This window comes from Bos mutus, chromosome 15, assembly GCF_027580195.1.
Source record: "Bos mutus isolate GX-2022 chromosome 15, NWIPB_WYAK_1.1, whole genome shotgun sequence".
Taxonomy (NCBI): Eukaryota; Metazoa; Chordata; class Mammalia; order Artiodactyla; family Bovidae; genus Bos; species Bos mutus.
In genome coordinates, this window is record NC_091631.1 from 24,040,577 (window position 1) to 24,060,190 (window position 19,614).

At 42.4% G+C, this 19,614-nt stretch overlaps 1 protein-coding gene across 1 annotated transcript in view; it reads left to right on the forward strand.

Moving 5' to 3' along the window:
• Positions 1-10,634: 10,634 nt before the first annotated feature.
• LGR4 (leucine rich repeat containing G protein-coupled receptor 4) overlaps positions 10,635-19,614 on the forward strand; it is a 106,884-nt gene continuing 97,904 nt past the window's right edge. The window contains exon 1 of the mRNA XM_005890665.3: positions 10,635-11,326. Coding sequence (XP_005890727.2) covers positions 11,142-11,326 — 185 coding nt within the window. The 5' untranslated portion in view covers positions 10,635-11,141. The remainder of the gene's footprint in view (positions 11,327-19,614) is intronic.

The following is a 19,614-nucleotide window of genomic DNA, read 5'->3' on the forward strand; positions in this document are numbered from 1 at the left end:
AGCCCATACTATATGGCTCCCTCTGAAGCCCTCCACTCTTTCCCCTCTCCACTTCGACTCTTCCCCTTTCTCCAACATGACAGGCCTTTACACTTGATGTTCTCTTGCCTGAAATCTGATAATGTTTTTGTCTATTTTGTCAGCCCACTACTTCCACAAAATCATAAACTTCTCGAGAGCAAGGCAAGCCTCTGTTTTGTTTCCTGCCATATGCTCAGACCAGTGCCTGGCATGTGGCAGACAATCAGTCCATCCTTGCTGAGAGAATGACATGAAAGAACACGGTGGTGCTATTGTACAGAAAGAGGACTGAAACGCCTCTCTGAAGAGATGATGTTTGAACCGAAACCTGAATGGTGTGAACTGAAGAAGTTACCCATGTGAATATCGGGGAAACTAGTGTTTTGATACGGCCCAGTAAAGAGTGTTTCTCTTCCCCTCTAGAGTTCTGAATGTGGGAGGAAATCAATGAATTGGTTGATGTGGGCCAAGATACCGCCTTTATTATTTATTTGTTTTTACTCCACATATTTATTGAATATCTTCTCTGTGCCAGTCATGTTCTTAGAGGGTAGGGGTGCAGTAGAGAAAAAAGACAAAGCCCTTGCCTCCAGGAGCCTACTTTCTGTTAAAGACAGGGCAGGCATACATACCTTAGGCTTAAGAAAATGTGCTCCTCAAATTTGCCACATCGAACCTCCTCATCTGGACCATGACTGATTTCTCATCATGCCCATTCTTCAGGGCCCTAGATACCATCCTCAGAAGGGCAGATATGAGATAGAAACACTTCTTCCTTCTTCCCAGACTTACCAGTCTCCCATGGTGTGAGTGCTTCCAAGAGAAGCAGTTAGAAGTAACCACTGAGATAGAGGTAAAACCTCGATATAAACATCTAAACACGTAAGTAATGTTGGAAACAGAATTAAAACACAAAGTTTCAAACCACATTAAGTCTTAAAAATTGAAAACATTGGCAAAATTGGAATTCTTAAAATCCAATGTGACATTTTATAATACGAATACTTTTCTTTTAAAACTGATAAAGGGAGTCAGTAACACACACGTCCCCCCTTTTTCCCCACCTCCTCCTGTAACTAGAACCTCACAGATTTATTAAACTCTACATAACCTTTTCCTCCTACCTTTTAATGTTCTACCACAAGGTGGCACCAACGTGTGCTGTTACTATGTAAGAATTTTCTAGTATTAATAGTTCTTGCTAACTAAAGATTAGTGAAGTGAAGAGCTCAGTCATATCCGACCTACCCCATGGACTGTAGCCCGGCTGGGTCCTCTGTCCATGGAATTTTCCAGGCAAGAGAACTGGGACCAGTTGCCATTTCCTACTCCAGGGGATCTTCCCAACCCAGGCATCAAACTCAGGTCTCCCACATTGCTGGTGAATTCTTTACCATTTGAGTCACCAGGGATCAGGTGTAAGTTTTAAAATGTACTCAACCTTTTCTTTAAAGCCCAAGATTAGTATTTCTATGTATTTTATGAAATTCAAAGCTTTGTAAATGTGGGAAAAAAACTTTCTAAACACATTCTAAAAGAAAAACAAACCTAAATAAGTTACATAGATACTATTCAGTATATAGGTTTCCAGGGGTGGGAGAGGAGTACAATTGATTCAGCATTGTTTTGATCCTTCTAAATATGAACAACTTTAGTTGGCTGGAAATTATTTTCAGCTTTACATCTTTTGATTATCTTCACTCAAATTCAAATACAATGTTTAATCAAAAGAAACGTTGTTTCAGGGACTTCCCTGGTGGTTCAGTGGTTAAGATTTCACACTTCAAATGCAGAGGGTATGGGTTCAATCCTGGGTTGGGGAACTAAGATCTCACATCCTGTGAGGTGTGGCCAAAAGATTTTTTTTTTAATTCATTTCAGAGGGACCTGGTAAGTTCCTTTAAATAAATAAAAAAACTGAGGTATTACGATTAACCTGCTTTGTATGACACTAAACTTTTTTTAATGTTCTCCTTTCCTTGCAAATTAAAAATACATTGTCAAGTCAAATATAGAGTGGAATGAGCAATTGACCTAGATATTAGCTCCAGTTCTGCCAGTGACTAGGTATGCTGCCTTTAGTAATTCAGTTATCTCTGGTAAATGAGATTTAACTGGTGATCTCCAGAGATCCTTCTGTTTCTGAGGATTTCACAAGTATCAAGAAGAAAGTTTGGCACAACATAAGACAGAACTTTCTAACAGCCAGAACCATCCAAAGATGGAGTCAGCCCCTAATGAGGATGTGAATATGCTGACCATGTGTGAGGTGTAGTTTGCTCAGTTGTGTCCAACTTTTTGTGACCCCATGGACTGCCAGGACTGCCAGGCTCCTCTAGGCAAGAATAGTGGAGTGGGTTGCCATGTCTCTGTCCAGGGGAATCTTCTGGAACCAGGGTCTTCTGGATTGTAGGTCGATCCTTTACTGTCTGAGCCAACAGGGAAGCCCTAATGCTGACTATAGACATATCCAGAAGAAGCAGAGATGCTGTTTAACATTTTTAAGCCTTAGGTGCTTAGACAGATCTTAAGGTCCTTTTTAAGCCTAAATTTATTAATTCTATAAGTTAAATTGAATTGTAAGCTGCTTGACAGTGGGACTCCAAATCATACCTTCTATTTTGAGGCTGCCAAGAAAATGCACCTTTCCAATCTCTGACTATAGGTTGACTAACTGACTAACAGTCCTGCTGGGAAGTTCTTCACCATAGTTCCCAGAGGCTGGTCCCAGTCAGTGACTCAGTGCAGCAGAAATACTAAGGCAGGAGGCACGGGACTCCTCTGATGGGTGAGTTTGTCTTAGGGTCTCCCCATTGGACGTACCAAGCTTTGATGAAACTGCACTGCTATCAGAGACTCATCCAACCACTTTTCCTTCCTTTCCTCTCTGACCTGGGGTCAAACTTGCATCATAAGATCTCAGGGCTCTAAGAGTCTCCCATACTTCCCTCCCCATGTTTCTTCACTAACATTTCCCCTCATGAATCTTTTGCATAAGCAATCCTATATGGGTGTCTGCTTCTCAAAGGACCAAAAGAATCCTGTAGCAGAGACTCATAAGTTTGGGTGGCAAATTACATCAGAAGCGGAACTTTTAAAATATTGAGACTCTCAGGCCCCATCCCAGACCTACTATTTTAGAATCAATGGAGGTGGAATTTGTATGTCTAAAGTCTTCTCCACTGACTTACCTGTGAATTGATCGAAACTGCTCAGTCCCCAAGAGAGTAGAGTCTGAGGTGTTAGATGTATGGTAACTATTCCTTGGGGAAAAATAAAAACTCCCCACAAAAGTCGAAAAGTTTGACAAGTTTGTGTTATTTTGGACTAAAAGGAACAAACTGGAAAAGTGAATATGATGTGTTTTCCTAACACCTCAAGGTCCTCCATTTTCTCTTTCATATTGAAAAATTTTAACTTTGCTCATATGTGTTCTGTGAACTGAATTCATATATTTTAACACTAACCTGAGGCAAAAAAAAAAAAAAAAGGAGTGTAATAAATAGTACCAGATTTTGTCAACCAGACCCCAAGAAAGCATTTTTGTCATCACCCTAACATCCAGCCCCCTCGATCCAGTCTCCACATCCTCCCTTGCTTTGCCTCTTTCCTCAGGTAATCCTGAGAATTATAGATGGTTGGCAATTTGTCTGAATTTTTAGAGCAATTGCCTCAGAATTTTTATTTTTGAAATTATATTAAAGACATTTTCAGAAACCTTGGGATTGTTAAAATTTTCATTCTGATTGCCACTCCTTTTAATTAGAAGAGAGTGATGGTAGCTGTTGTTAGACAAAAAGAAAGGAAATTACCTAAGATGTGTTTACCCAATTAGTCTTTTTTGAGACAGCATTAGGAGCCAGAACAGGAAAAGAAAGACAATCTACAGAATGTGAAGTATTCTTTCCACCTCTTCCCACAACTTCTCCTTGAGTCTACAGTCTCTTACTGCCTTCTTTCCTAGCTTTCTTTGCATGTATGTTCTTGTAGACAAGGAAGAGCTTTCAAGGATACACTTCAGCAGTAGAACTGTCTTCAACCCCACACCCCACCCCGAGTGCTGGTTTTCTATCCATGTCCTTTATGGGCTTCAGAGACTTTGCATGTAGTTCTTTGAAATAATTGTCTCATGTTACGGTCTTTCCAAAACGTTTAAAGTTCTATTTGGAATTTTGAGGGAGTGAAAAGGAACCACATTCTGTGTCTGAACTTTATGTTAAAACTTTGGCCGGAGCAAATGCTCAGCATGACTAGGTGATAATCTTCACAGTTTTCTACTCTGATTTTTCTCCCTTTACTTTTCTGTGATAAGGCCTGGCTGCTTTAATGCTCATTTAATTTTTTTTTTTTTGCCTCATTCTTTTTATCATTAGTAGATTATGTAGATTAGTAGATTGTAGATTAGTAGATTATTATCACATGGACCTCGGGATCTACAAGCAGTTGTGTAATTCAGAAATTGTTGCCGACTCTCATTCTCTTCTTGGGGTAGATTTGAAATGGAAATATAAGGAAAAGAAAATCAGAATTAGAAAGGGTTAAGAATATATATTAGGTATATTGTGTATAGGAAAATGTTTCTGATACTTGTCCTAATATTTTGAAGTTTAGGGTCAATACGGGTCTTTAGAAGTACTGAATAGGACATCTGACTGCAGGATATTTGACCAGGTCAAGAAACTTAAGAAATTTTGAGGTGATGTTTTGAAAAGGGCTGGTTTCAAGAATGGTCTTCAGTCACACCAGAAGCCTTACTGCCAGTCACCACGTGCCAAGGTCCATCAGTTCTACACAGGTGGCAGAGGAAAGAGGTCCCATAAGCCCAAGTTTGACCACTTGTATGGCTTAAAAAGATAGTTTTAATTTTTCAACAATTTGATATTTTTATTTTTTGTGTGTGATTCAAGATAATCATTGTAGTTTAAACTTATCCCTAAAAAATAGATGCTATTTCCTGTGCAAAACAGGACCACTCTAGAGACATTGAGATTCCAAAGAAAAGGACAAGTAAGTGAGACACTAAGACTGCAAGCCTCTGAGGCCCAGTGTGGGAGTTCCACCAGCCCAGAGCCCTGGATCCAGATGTGGAGGCAGCAGAGCATAGAAACAAGCATTTACCTTGAGGACTCAGTTGTTAGAGTAGGGACATAACAGTTGTCTGAGGGGTAGGGATTAGACTTGATATTCTTTCCTTATTTCCTGAAATCTATTATGTTTTGAAGTGTTTATGTATGTATCAGATCAGATCAGATCAGTCCCTCAGTCGTGTCCGACTCTGCGACCCCATGAATCTCAGCACGCCAGGCCTCCCTGTCCATCACCAACTCCTGGAGTTCACTGAGACTCACGTCCATCGAGTCAGTGATGCCATCCAGCCATCTCATCCTGTCGTCCCCTTCTCCTCTTGCCCCCAGTCCCTCCCAGCATCAGAGTCTTTTCCAATGAGTCAACTCTGCGCATGAGGTGGCCAAAGTACTGGAGTTTCAGCTTTAGCATCATTCCTTCCAGAGAAATCCCAGGGCTGATCTCCTTCAGAATGGACTGGTTGGATCTCCTTACAGTCCAAGGGACTCTCAAGAGTCTTCTCCAACACCACAGTTCAAAAGCATCAATTCTTCGGTGCTCAGCCTTCTTCACAGTCCAACTCTCACATCCATACATGACCACAGGAAAAACCATAGCCTTGACTAGACGAACCTTTGTTGGCAAAGTAATGTCTCTGCTTTTGAATATGCTATCTAGGTTGGTCATAACTTTCCTTCCAAGGAGTAAGCGTCTTTTAATTTCATGGCTGCAGTCACCATCTGCAGTGATTTTGGAGCCCAGAAAAATAAAGTCTGACACTGTTTCCACTGTTTCCCCATCTATTTCCCATGAAGTGATGGGACCGGATGCCATGATCTTCGTTTTCTGAATGTTGAGCTTTAAGCCAACTTTTTCACTCTCCTCTTTCACTCTCATCAAGAGGCTTTTTAGTTCCTCTTCACTTTCTGCCATAAGGGTGGTGTCATCTGCATATCTGAGGTTATTGATATTTCTCCCAGCAATCTTGATTCAAGCTTGTGTTTGTATATGTACATATAAAAACCCATAAATATGTATGTATAGATACATACATAATTTTAATAACATAAACAGCTTCGAGGGCTTCCCTGGTGGCTCAGCGATAATCTGCCTGCACTGCAGGAGTTGTGGGTTGGACCCCTGGATGAGGAAGATCCCCTGGAGAAGGAAATGGCAACCCACTCCAGTATTCTTGCCTGGAGAACCCCATGGACAGAGGAGCCTGGCGGGCTCAGTCCATGGGGTTGCAAAGAGTCGGACATGATTTAGCGACTAAACAACAGCAACGAAACAGCTTCAAACATCAGGTGGCGGGTCTGGCATGGATGCTTTCATAAAGTCAACAGCTATTATTCACCCATCATGTGACTGCATCAGGTCAATATTTGGAGTGTCTTTTGGATGGGAGGTACCATAAACCCTAAGCATCCAGGACGACTTGTACACCATTCATTCTAGAAAGAGAGGCATGTTTAAGCTTGCAATGGACTCTTAAGGGCTCCTGCAATATAATCTTCACCATGAGCTCACCACGGAGACCAGAAGTTTAAAAGTGCTTAATGTCAACAGGCAAGGAAAGACGGTTACATTTGAGGCGTGTCTTTCTGAATTTTACATAATCCTACAAATGGTTTTAAAAAATAATTAGATTTCAATAAAGGATTAGCACCTATAAAACAGGGTTGGGAAACTGTATGGCCCACGGGCCAGAACTAGTCCAACATGTGTTTTTGCCAAAAAAAAAAAAGGTTTTATTGGAACACAGCCACATTTATTTGCTTACATATCATTTATGATTGCTTTTGTGCTACAATGGCAGAGTTGAATAGTTATGACAGAGACCATGTGGTCCACAAGGCTCCAAATATTTACTGTCTGGCCCTAAACTAGAAAAACAAATATAAGCAACTCAACAGAAAACAAACAGGCAAAGGAAACAAATAGGCAGTATATGGAAGAGCACACCAAATGCCCAATAAATACATGAGAAGATGCAGTTGTAATCAGGGAAATTCAATTTAAACTACACTTTGATTTTATTTGGTGTGCATCAGGTTCACAAATATTTAAGTCTTAAAACATTAGTATTGGTAGGAAGTAGAGTAATGAGGTTTCTTATTCTCTGCTGAAGGAAGGACAAGTAAGTACAGTCACATTGGAAAGCCATTTGACATCCAATAATGGTGAGTGTGTGAGTGTACCTAAGCTGCTGCTGGTAAGTCACTTCAGTCATGTCCGACTCTGTGTGACTCCATAGACGGCAGCCCACCAGGCTCCCCCGTCCCTGGGATTCTCCAGGCAAGAACACTGGAGTGGGTTGCCATTTCCTTCTCCAATGCATGAAAGTGAAAAGTGAAAGTGAAGTCGCTCAGTCGTGTCTGACTCTTCACGACCCCATGGACTGCAGCCTACCAGGCTCCTCTGTCCATGGGATTTTCCAGGCAAGAGTACTGGAGTGGGGTGCCATCGCCTTCTCCTGTACCTAAGCTATGACCCAGAAATTCCACTCCTAGACACACACACATATATAAAGGAAAATACATTTTAGAGAATCTCTTGCATATATGAAAAAGGAGACTTGAACAAGAATATTCATGGTAGTAGTTTTAGAAAAAAACCCAAAAGTTTAAATAGAATGGACAAATAAATACTGAGTTATTTTTAAATGGAATACTATGTAGTAATGAAAATGAATTAACAATAGCACATAGTTCATGAACATGGACAAAGCTCACAGGTTGAAGAAAACAAGTTGCTGAAGAATACAGAATGATATTCTTTTTAGGGATGCACACATACAAAAAGCATGAAAATATGCATGGGCATTAATGATGAAGTTTAGGCAAGGGCTTACTTCCAGGGAAAGAAAGAAGGAAAGGAATATGATTGGGGAGGAGTACAAAGGGAACTTCAACTACATTTGTAACACTGTATTTCTTAAGCTGACTGCTGTGAACTTAGATTTTTTTCCTTTTGTCATTTGGAAGTATTTTATAAAAAGTGAAATTCTGTACATTCGAGGACTTTTAATTTAGTCGTTATAGCACTCCCAGAGAACCCTCACAATCTCTGTTTTTGTTTCCTTAATAGAGCAGCCTGCAGAAGCATACACTTGCATAGGTCTGTATTTGTAAGAATGGGTGAGAGGGTGAGTGGGACCAAAGTCCAGCTTGTCCACGAGTCAACACACCTTGTACCCTCTGCCCCAAAGCCCCAAGATGAGCATCACCAGGAAGGGACGCCTCCTTCGTTGCTCCACTTCCTCTTATCTAGCCTGTGGATGCTACCTATTTACTCATCCATGGCATGAAAAGCTAGAAAGAAGAACCAGTCTGCAGGCAGAGTCTCTATTAAATTTATCTCTTGTCTGTCATCAAATTTTGGTTCATCTAGATATCATTCCAGGTCCTTAAGGGTTATGGAAAAGCTGATCATTTTTCTCTAGTTATCTGGGATAGTATCTTAAAAATCAGGGTGTGTTTTTTTTCTCTCTTCGGGCATCTTATCCAAGAAGCGAAGACTAATTGGCCAGTTTAAAGCAAAGCATACATAATGTAGCAACTATATGAAACACTAAGACTGTAACATATCTTACCTCTTTTTTTCCTCTACCCATGTCCTTTGTTCCTAATATTTTCTCTTCTTAGACAAGCTGCAAATTTGAATCCTCCTTTCTTACCTTCTTCATCTCCTAGATAATAGAAATGTGTTCTTCAATAAAATCTATATCTCTCCCTTTTCCAAAATCCAAATCTCTCCTTTCACTTGAGTTCCCAGCCCTAAGATCTTATTCCTTGAAAGCAAAGGATAAAGTTCCCGACTTGACATGCATCAAAACGTTGATTTCGAGGCTTTAAAGCCTATTAAGATGTTTTGCAGTTTTAGTCAAGTTTTGCATGTGATTCTTATGCTTACTAAAGTTTAAAGAAAGGAAACGAGTTATTTGGCCAAAATAAGATCAATCAGTATAACATATTATTATTATAAAAAAAGAAGATAATGATATCTTGGCAAGAGAATTCTGTTGTAATGAAAGAGAAGTGTTAAAGGAATCAAAGAAACAAAATTAACAGTTTTCACTTGCTCCTGAGAGTTGCCAGCAAATAATGGAAGTGATTTAGACAATGGAATCCAGTTTAGAGAAGGCTCCAAGGGTACCATACAAGGAACCAGGAGCCCAGGAGCTGTTCTGTGATGATATTGGACAGAGCACAGTATCTGCAAGCTTCCGATTTTTTTTTTTTTTTTCCGATTTCTTATCCATAAAACCAGAGGGTTGTCCAGCTACCTTTAAATTCTCTTTCAAACCTACAACTATAGGAAACAGGTCGTTCCTAAAACTTAAATTCAAGGCATATCTGTATTTATTTGACTGTCAAGCATGTCAAACAAGAATTTATTGTTACTCATATGCCCAACTGGCATTATTTTAAAATCTGAATGTAAGGATGATGGAAAATTTTCATTTAAAATTTTCGGGTCTGTATCAACTTATTTCTAGTTTCTTTAATTTTACTTATATGACATGAGTAATCAACTTGATGAGAGTGAAAATTTTAACTCTGCCTACCTTAAAATATGTGTGGGAAATGTCTTCAAAATTGAGAAAAATAACTCAAAATCATAGTGGACAGCAAGAAAGGAGGTGCCTACAAAGCACTAGTTGGTACAAACAACAATAATAAAAAAAACCCCAAAAAACCAATAACGTGGGGTCTATTATGCCATAAAAGTCCAGAAGAGGAAGGAATACTGATAATAACACCAAAGTTGCTGCTGGCTTCTCAAGGGTAGTTACTAGCACTGTTTTGTCGTCTGGAAAAATTGTCCAGTGTTCAGAAACATCACTTCTGTTGACCCTAACAAGATTCCTGTGTTCCAGGGTTTTGAAGTAGGTGAGAAAATAGTCTGCGTCGAGGGTCACCAAAACTCCATATAGTGGATAGCTAATGCTAAGACTTAGCTACTCAGTGCATATCGAGATAGGTATAAAGACGTTAGGTGAAGGGAGAGGTTCGTGGGGGGTACACTGTTTTAATTTTAGTATATAGGTGAAACTTAAATATTTATGCCAGATTAAGAGAAGCCTGTTCCATCCTCTTTAAAATCTTTTCCCCATTGGTACAGCTCCCAGAGTCCTCACCATTTGGAGCAGCACAGTCATTTGAAACTTAACTGAACGCTGGAGGCAAGTTCTACTTTTCAGGTCGTCCAATTTAGGAGATCCAGTTTCTGCAGAGGGAAGAAAACAAGTGTGTGTATGGGGGGAAACCAGATTCTACGTCTTCAGATCCTTCTACCTTCGATCCACAACCTGCCACGCAAATCGAGCCAAGTCAGGGATTTCTGCCTAGAACTACCACCACCACCACCACCTTGTCACTCACGCCCGATACACACGCCCTTCTGGTCCACTCTCGGCCAATGGTGGCTCCTCTCCTCGCATAGTAATGAGCTAGAGACCTCCCCCGGCCAATGGCGCTCCGGGAGAGGGGTTAGTTTTGCATGTACCTAAGTGATTTGCATAACCCAGCGGCTGGGGGCTTGGGAACCCGAGCGTGCAACCCTAGAAGGGAAAAAGGACGGGAGGAGATCGAGCCGCGGCTGCGAGAAGAGCGAGAAAGAGCCTGGGTGTTTGTGCGAGAGCCGGGCGGGGGCTGGGGGGGCGAGGGGCCGGCATGGCTGAAGTCTGCGCTCCGCAACCTTGAAGAGCGGCTGCGGCGGGAGGCCGGGGACCAGGAGGCGGGTGCGATGGCAGAGCGCGGCCCCCGCAGCTGCGCCCGGCCGGGCCGGCTGGCCTGAGCCGCGGGAGGACCTGGGGCTGCCTCTGCGCTTCCATGGAGCAGCGGGAAGGGCGAAACTCCGGAGCGCCGCGTTCCTGCGCTGCTGCCGCGGACTGTTGAAGGAGCCGAGCCCGCGTGACTGCCGAGAGAGGAGAGCCCCCGGCCCAACCCGCAGGCCTGCCGCCCAGGGCGGCGGGGGGCGTCGGAGGGCGGCGGAGGCGCGCCGAGCGAGCGGCGCCGCGGGAGAGGCCGGCGCGGGTGGCGGCCGCAGCAATGCCGGGCCCGCTGGGGTTGCTCTGCTTCCTCGCCCTGGGGCTGCGCGGCTCAGCCGAGCCCAGCGGCGCGGCGCCGCCTCTCTGCGCGGCGCCCTGTAGCTGCGACGGAGACCGTCGGGTGGACTGCTCCGGGAAGGGGCTGACGGCCGTGCCCGAGGGGCTCAGCGCTTTCACCCAATTGCTGTGAGTCGGGCTGCGGGGGCGCCCGGGGTGAGGGCGCCGGGGGGCGGAGCCAGTGGCCGATCCCATCCCACCCCCACCCCCCGCAATGTGCCGAGGAGGGGGGGCGGGGAGGGGGCGCCGGCACCTCTTTGGCACTCACTCCAGCGCCACGGGCTTCCCCAGCTTTGCCAATCCGGGTCCGAGACCCGTGTAGCTTTTTTCCCCAGGCTTTAAGGGCACGATCATCAGCTCCCCCACACCCCCTAACTCTCAAGTGCATCTGGGGCCGAGGAGGAAAGAGGAATCTGGAAACGCTTGCCCTTGGCAACCTTTTCACGCGACTTTCTCTTCTCACCCGGGCCCCCTGCTCAGCTGGCAAGAGCTTTGCAGGCGTTAGGGGTGAGGGCGCCTCGAACTTGGCCCGAGTCTGAGACCGAGGAGGTTTTCGTGGGGAAGCACCTGGAGCCTCCCGAGTTCCAGCATGTGGGGAGAAGAAACACCTGTACGGTAGTCAGGGCCAGTGGCCTTCCTGTTTGGCTCTGTCCGGGGAGAGCAACCTGGCACCTGGGTCCGCTTGCACTCCGGACTCATCAGCCAGCGCCTGGGGTTCTGGAGCGCGCGGGGAAGCCAGGCCAAAACAAGGGAGAAGGAGGGGAAATTGCAGGTTTCTCTGAATGTATTAGTCTTCTTACCCAACAAGGCCTTTTAAAGAAGGAATGCTGACCTGAAGTACAGGATACTGGAGGAAAATGAAAGTACTAGAGCATAAACTCTGCCCGTCTCGAAAGGTAGCCGTTTTCTGTTGTTGCTTAACCAGGAGAACTTTCCTTTTGAGCTCCCCGAGGTTGGGGAAGTCGCTCAAATGGTTCTGACTTCCACAGACCCTCTCCACAAATGGGGACAGTCTCTGCTTTTAGACATTCGCTTCAGAGAAGAAGAATCTGAAATAGGTGCCGGAGGTGGCATTGGCAAATGGCCTCCGTAGAGAAAGAGTAGGATAATTGAGTGCCGGGCTTGGGGTAGGCTCCTGTTCCTCCTTGTGCTGTGTGGCCAGATTAAATCAAGGGCAGTGAAAGAACTGAGAGAGAAAGGGGTTCTGAAAGGCCTTGGGTAAAGGGAATTTCCTTTTACCTTATACCTCCTGAGGGGGATCTCTTAGACGTAGACAGTTGGAAAGAGCAGACCCCCATGGAGAATCCTCTCTATTCAGGCCAGAGTATTGCTGTCTCCAGGTGGGTGGTGGGAACTGTTCTGCTTGCCGTCTGCCAATGGGTTTTTTTTTTTTTTTTTTGAGTATTGTGGCCAGTTGCCTTGGAACCGGTGTCATTCTTTGGCCACCACCACTCCTTCTCTTTTTTTATCCCCCTCCTTTCAGCTTGAAGTTACATAATTGAAGTCATTTTCCTTCAATAAGGTGAAATTTAACTTTTCCATGAAAAATGTTAACTTTGCAGTGAGGAGCATTTTGCCTACAAAAGATACATTATGTGGAAAAGTTGGGGTGGGAGTGGGGAACCAGAAGGAAAGAAGACTAGGTAGAGGGGATGGGACTATTTTTTTCCCCAAGACCTCTTTAAACTTTTAGGGAATTCATTGCAGAAGAGGTGCCTTTCCCTGACAATTCTTTCAAGCCCCAGAGAGAAAAGCATACTTTTACTATTTTGACCAGTTGAAAAGAACTTGTGAGCAGATTCCTTGAGTTTTAATGACTAGTCTTGCCTGCTCTGTAAGGAAAAGGGCTGTTTTACCTTATTACCTAAAAAGCACAAAGAAATACAACATTTTTATGAGAGTGCACTCCTTGCTGTAGAGCATCAGACATCTTTCTTTAGAATTCACCAATGTCCTGTTTTTGACTTTGAGCCTTACACAAGTGACTGTGGATGGCTTGGGAAACATGAAGATAATTGGCACCAGTCCAGATCAGATTGCCTAAACTAGCATCATCGTAGCACTTTCTGAGCTGTGGTAGTGGGCACTTGTGTTACATTTTCTTCTTCACTTCGTGACCTGTAGAGTATTATACACCTGACAACTCCTTATTTCACCTGAATACTCTCCATTTCACCCTTAAAAGTATATGTTATATGACCAGTGCATGTAAAGGGCGTCACAAGGTCAGTATATTTGCATTTTGGAAAATCAGTGACTTCAAAAGCCACATTGGGGAGGGGTGGGTGCTATGATCTGCCCATTCAACAATTGATCTTACAAGACATCTTGAAATCACCCGTGGTCTGTTTGCAAGTACTTCTGATTTGCTGTCCCATCACAGCTTTGGTGAGCCTAAGCTACACACCAAGGGACTAGATCAAGGGTTCCCAAACTTTGATTGACTGATTTTCTAATTTCTGGAGCATGGGCACCAAGGCCTATTTAGTTATCTGTAAAATGGTAATCACAAAAATAGAAGTCAAAACGATGAGACTATAATTTTAAATCAGTTCTTGTGTTTTTTTGTCATTCATCAGTGGCATCTCACCTTCACCTCACTCAGGGGTGTACACATCCCATATTGGAGACTCTTGGTCGACAGAGCAGGGATTTTATTTTATTCAATGTGGAGCTGCACAGAGCCTGGTACCCAAGAAGCACTTTAAAAATGTTGCAGTGAATAAATAAGGACTTCAGGGCACACCAAGGGGCAGAATTGGGGATTGGAATTCAGCCCTCATTCCCACACGGGATTGCCAAACTCCACATTCTCAGCATTTAGCCTTTTGTCCAGATCTGAGAAGGCCCCAGAGTGAGGAGGCTACCTGCTTCTTCTCCTTCAGGCTCGTTTAAACTTGTTCAGTCTAACAGTGTCTATTTCCTGCCGAAAGCTGCTTTATCCAAGTCTAGGGGCAAAATCAGATCTAATCCTCAGTATTGTTGATGAGATTCTTGTGTTCACAGCATCGGCTGCACCTGTAGTGATTATTTATATTTCGCAGCAGCAGTTCCCCATCCTGTGTCACAGTGCAATGGCTTGTCACACTTCACCCTGACATGTTTGAAAGGAAGTGCTCTGACTAGTATTAAAATTCCAACGTGTATTTTTAATCAAAAAGATTCAAGGTTATTCCTCTATTAGATCTAATAAGGTCTGTCTTAATCACCTGTGTTCCAAGATTCTTGATGGGGAGATAAAGAGATGAAGTCACGGTGGAGGTGGGGAAGGGATTGTGAATGTATGTTCTCTGGTTTGTGTGGCCACAAAATTTGAGACCTGTAGGGACACAAATTTCCACATCCTAGGTTATATCTGGTGCATAGTTTTAGGATTATAAAGGCTGTTTCTGTGGCTTTGTGGAGAGGGTAGTGGGTTTGAGCTCTTGACCGTAATAGTTCTTACCATGCTACTCAGTAATTGGGTGGCCTTGAGCAAGTCATTCTACCTTTTTTTTCGGGAGGTGGGTGACAGTTTTTCATTGGAAAAATGAAGTCATTGGATTCCCTAGGTCCTATTTAGGCTGCTTGTAGCTTCCAGATGTTCTATGATTTTATAATCCTTTCACAATTTTAGGATGGCAAGGTGACTATAGCGTTCTGCTGCTTTCGTGAAAAGATCCCAGAAGGATCTGAATATCCTTCTAGTTGAAGTTGCACAAGCCTATTTATTGCCACTCACTCTGAGGAAGAGTTCTTTGTGTTTAGAAGTGTGTGTTAGGAAATTTGCCATGGAGACTTGTTGCAGAATGCCTGACTAGCTAAGGCGCTTTGCTGGGGTAGAATAGCCCCGCTTGTTTCCTGTCGGTATGGCTTCACACTTGGAAAATAAAATCACTCTGTTTCAGTAATTTGGATACTGTACAAAAAGTTACTCAACGTCCTCACTTCCATGTAATTAGTCATAATCTCTCCAGCCTTCACAGTGTGCGTACCCTGTACAGAGGCAGGTTAGCAAGCTTTCTATATAAAATTGATGGTTACCTGAGGGGCTTTGAAGGGTTTTAAAAAATAATCTGTTGTTTTTTCTTCTTTGGGAAGCATCATCTCAAATTCTTCCCTAAGGTGTACTTTTTTCATGATACCAAGCACCTTTCTTTTAACAGTATTATTTGAAAATATTTTCTTATGTTTCCTCTAATGTTAGTTGTATTCCCAGGTAGGTCAGTAATCAGTGGCTAAATGTTTATGCCTTTTTTGATGGTCAAGTCTTGATATCTTGGTGTCTGAATTACTCTCTGTAAATTTCATTGTTAGCTTATTTTCTGTGGGCTGTCTTTCTAGAGAAGTATTTGTGTTATATACCAGGCAACTTTGTTCTAAACAAGGGCAATATATGAACATCTTTAAGTACAGGTCCTTCATTCCACAAACTAGTGAACTGCTGGATTTTCTTTCAATTCAAGAGGAAAGAGCATTCTGCTGGGAATACAGAAAGCTGGTTTCCAGATCTGTCAATAAATCACACAGGTGACCTTGAGTGGTGACATACTTAACCCTTCAGGGCCTTGGTTTCTTCACCTGAGAATAAGGAAGTAAACAACTCTTACTGCCAAGAGTTTTCTTTCTGTTTGATTTGAGTTTTTCCCAATACGTTTGTCTGATCTCTCTCTTGTGTTAAGAGTAGTGTAGGTGTCTCAATCCTGAAATCTCTCCCCACCCCAGAACACTTCTCCAATTGTCCAACTCTACTGGAATGTGTCCATTGACTGGGAAACACACTGCCTCACAAGGCAACAATGTGCTGGGTGTGGTCTGAGTTGTACCCAGGGTTTAAACCAGTGACTCTCCTTCTGGGGCTCCTGAAGGCTTGTGGTAACCACTAATATTTTATGATTCTCAGCCCAACTCAATGCTAATGACAGTTATGGTATCACAAGCATTTAATGTCCAGGCACTTGGCTCTTACCATTAGAGTCATAAGGTAACATTTGACAACTTAATCTCTTAGGGAAGATCAAAGTTCTGTACTAGTAGGTGGATCCAGGCAAGTTTGGGCATTTTCTTGGCCTCTGTCAGGTTATCTCTCAAATTCTTATTTTAGTCATCTTTATAGTAGAAAGCACTGACAGCCTGCGAGTTTGGATTTTGGTCTTTGGTCTCCTTGGTTGTGCTTATTTATCCTTTTATTCCCGTTTTTCTTATCAAGAAGTAATGGATATTGGTGACTAATGGATCTCACTGCTTTCAGTCTCTCTAAATCTGTATAGATTGTCTAGCAAGTTGTAAGACTCTTTCAGTGACTCTGAAATTTTTCCAAGACTGTTTTTCACTTTTTCTCTTTAAAAAAAAGATATATTTCCATAAAAGCTCAGTATTTATCAGTATACCTGGGTTAAAAGTTAAACCCTCCCCAATGTGCCTTTAACTCTGGAAAATGTAACTAATGTAACTTGATAAGACAGCTTTTCTTTTCATTTTTTTTTTTAAACTAGAGATCAAGGTTTTGACTTTAGAAATGTATTATCTAGCTTGCTCTTTAATTGCCTCCTGCAGCCTTCAAGTTTTCGGCGATGCCAAAAGCTTGTTTTCCTATATAGACAAGGGTATGGCTAATTTTTTCCCTTTTTCCCCCCAGTTTTGTTCATTGAAGTGTAGTTTTTCGAAAGATTCATTGAGGATAATAAAATACTTTAGCTTTAAAGTCTGTCAGTGAAGAAAAAACAGTTAAGGCATTTAACAAATCAGTACTCTTACACAATAATTAATTTGTTTGCCTTCCCAGATATTTCTTTTGTGTTTCAACACTTGATGGGCAGACAGCAGGCCAGGTATCCGCTCTACTGTCTGAAATTGAATGAATTCAAAACTGAGTTTAGAAATGATTTTCTAGTTCATATACATTTAGTAACATCTCAACTTTCTAAAGACTTGAGCAAGTTACTACTCAAATACCCTCTTTAAATGGCAAGATGTGGTTATCTTGTAGTGTACTCTGAAATCACCCACCCATAGACAAATATTTGTTATTAAACTTTTTATATGGCTGGGACTGTTTTTAGCAAATGTATAGAAGTATTGTGCGTCCTGTACAGGCAGTTAAAACTCTGAATGGGTGGTTGTTTTTAGTCTCTAAAGTATGTTTTGATACCGTTACATATTTTACTAGTTAAAAGAGCATGCTAGCCTAGTCCCTCCACCCCTGCAGTAAGATTTGTCTTTTGGCATCTCTTATTTTAAATGCAAATGATTGGGGTTCAGGTATGTCCATCTAAGAGTATAATGAACATTAAAAACGTATATTTTGATAGTTCTCTTAGCTTTACTGTACTGAAAGATCTTGTGAGAAAAACATTGAACCACCCCTCTTGGCAGCTATGTTGGCCCATTAAGAATATAAGAATATCCTTGTAAGGAAATGTAAACCATAGATATTTTGGGAGGCAGCTGGACCAAGACGGTATACGTTTAGATCCCAGTCTGGTCTGCTGTCTGTGCTAGTGAGAAAACATGTAGTGGGAAAGCATATTTAATCTATTATGGGATAGTTAATGATACTTTATCCTTCATGTTTCATTTGTATTTAAGTATTCTGAATCAAGTAAAAAGTTAAGTAATCTCCTTGAGTTTTAGCTCCCCCCGCCTTTATTTTTACCCTAGGAGAATGTAGCTTTTTTTAAACAAAGTTTTAAATATAAAACTGACCATTAAAAGAATGGAAATGCACACTGACAGCAGAATATTTTTATTCTTTGAATCAGATTTCAGAGCCTGGGATCCAGAAAAATTGTAAGTTGGATTCTCCCCATTCCTGTATATTTTTAAAGTCTTCTGTGGGGAAATTTTCCTTCCCAGGTAGGGCAACATAACTTTGGCAAGGAGATGGCACCTTTCCCTTGGTGCTGTGGGAAGCATGACTGAGGAATGGGCCTAGGATTGCTTGGGACCCCACTTGTCCATTCCCTCCAGGGTCTGAGGACCCACATGGAGCTCTCAGTATAAGCCACAGTCACCCAGTACAAGTGGTGACATCTGACTGCCCTGAAGAGCTTGACTGGAGCTGTTTTCCTAGCGAGATAGACAGTTGGCCATCAGAAGTTTCACTCTGATTCACACTTCTTGTTTGGAAGTGCAAGGTAGGAGGTGTGGTTCCAAGTTGGCAGTCTTCTCTCTGAAACAGTGGAGATTGGGCTATGATGTTGATTAACTTCTGGCTTTACCTATTTACCTACCAGGTAAGCTTCATGCTAAAAGGCCCTCAGAGAAAGTATATAAATGATATGGATACTATGAGAAGGGCTTGGCAGACTAGATTTTTCTCAGGAGAGAGGAGACCTCCTTTTCAGGCTCTGCTTATCTCACATCAAGCATGTACAGAATTCTACAATTTGATCAGAGTTAAGAAAGGAATATTCAATGCATTTTAACATTTAGTATCATGTTTTAAAGCTTGATTTCCCTGGTGGCTCAGATGGTAAAGAATCTGCCTGCAAGGCAGGAGACCAAGGTTCAAACCCTGGGTTGAAAAGATCCCCCAGAGAAGGAAATGGCAACACACACCAGTATTCTTGCCTGGAGAATCCCATGGACGGAGGGGCCTGGTGAACTACAGCCCATGGAGTCTCCAAGAGTTGGTCATGACTGAGTGACTAGCGCTTTCACTTATTATAAAAACATTACATGTGGATTTACTAACTGGAACTTAGCAGTTTATTATAATCCCACTTCTCATCTATTCGGTGCTACTGCTAGTTCGTCTCGTTTGATTAGTGGTGTGTGTTTTAAAATCTTAATGTTTTCTTATCTTTGTAACAAAGAAAAACTTTTCAGGTTGGTCTTCTGCTCTCCTCAAGGTCATTTTGGATCCATGGTCTCATAATCCAGTTTTTTATGTCACTGTCTACTCTTCAGTGTTCTTTTTATGCACCTGTTTTTATGAACAAGACTTCAGAAATGGTTTAATTTTTGAAAGTGTGGTTTCCAGGAATCAAGACCTCTGAGATCCTCAATCTGCGCACTTGGGGAGATCACTTTTTTTTTTTTAAAGAATTAAAAAAAATTTTGGCCACACTGACTCTTAGTTGCTGTGTGGGCTGTCTTCATTTGCAGCAAGTGGAGGTAACTCTTGGCTTCTCTTGTTGCAGAGCACAGGCTCTAGGCATACATGCTCAGTAGTTGTAGAGCACAGGCTTAGCTGCTCTGCAGCATGCAGGCAGATTCTTTACTTCTGGAAGCTTCCCTGATATCCACCAGGGAAGTCCTGGGGATATCACTTAATCCCTTGGGCCATCGGCTTTTCCATCTGCAAAAGGAGTTCACTTGACTTCAAGGGTCATATGTAAGAAATTTCAGCATGACCTGTTTGAGTGACCGCAAGAGAATCCTTTGGACTGCAGGGAGATCCTAAAGGAAATAAGTCCTGAATATTCATTGGAAGT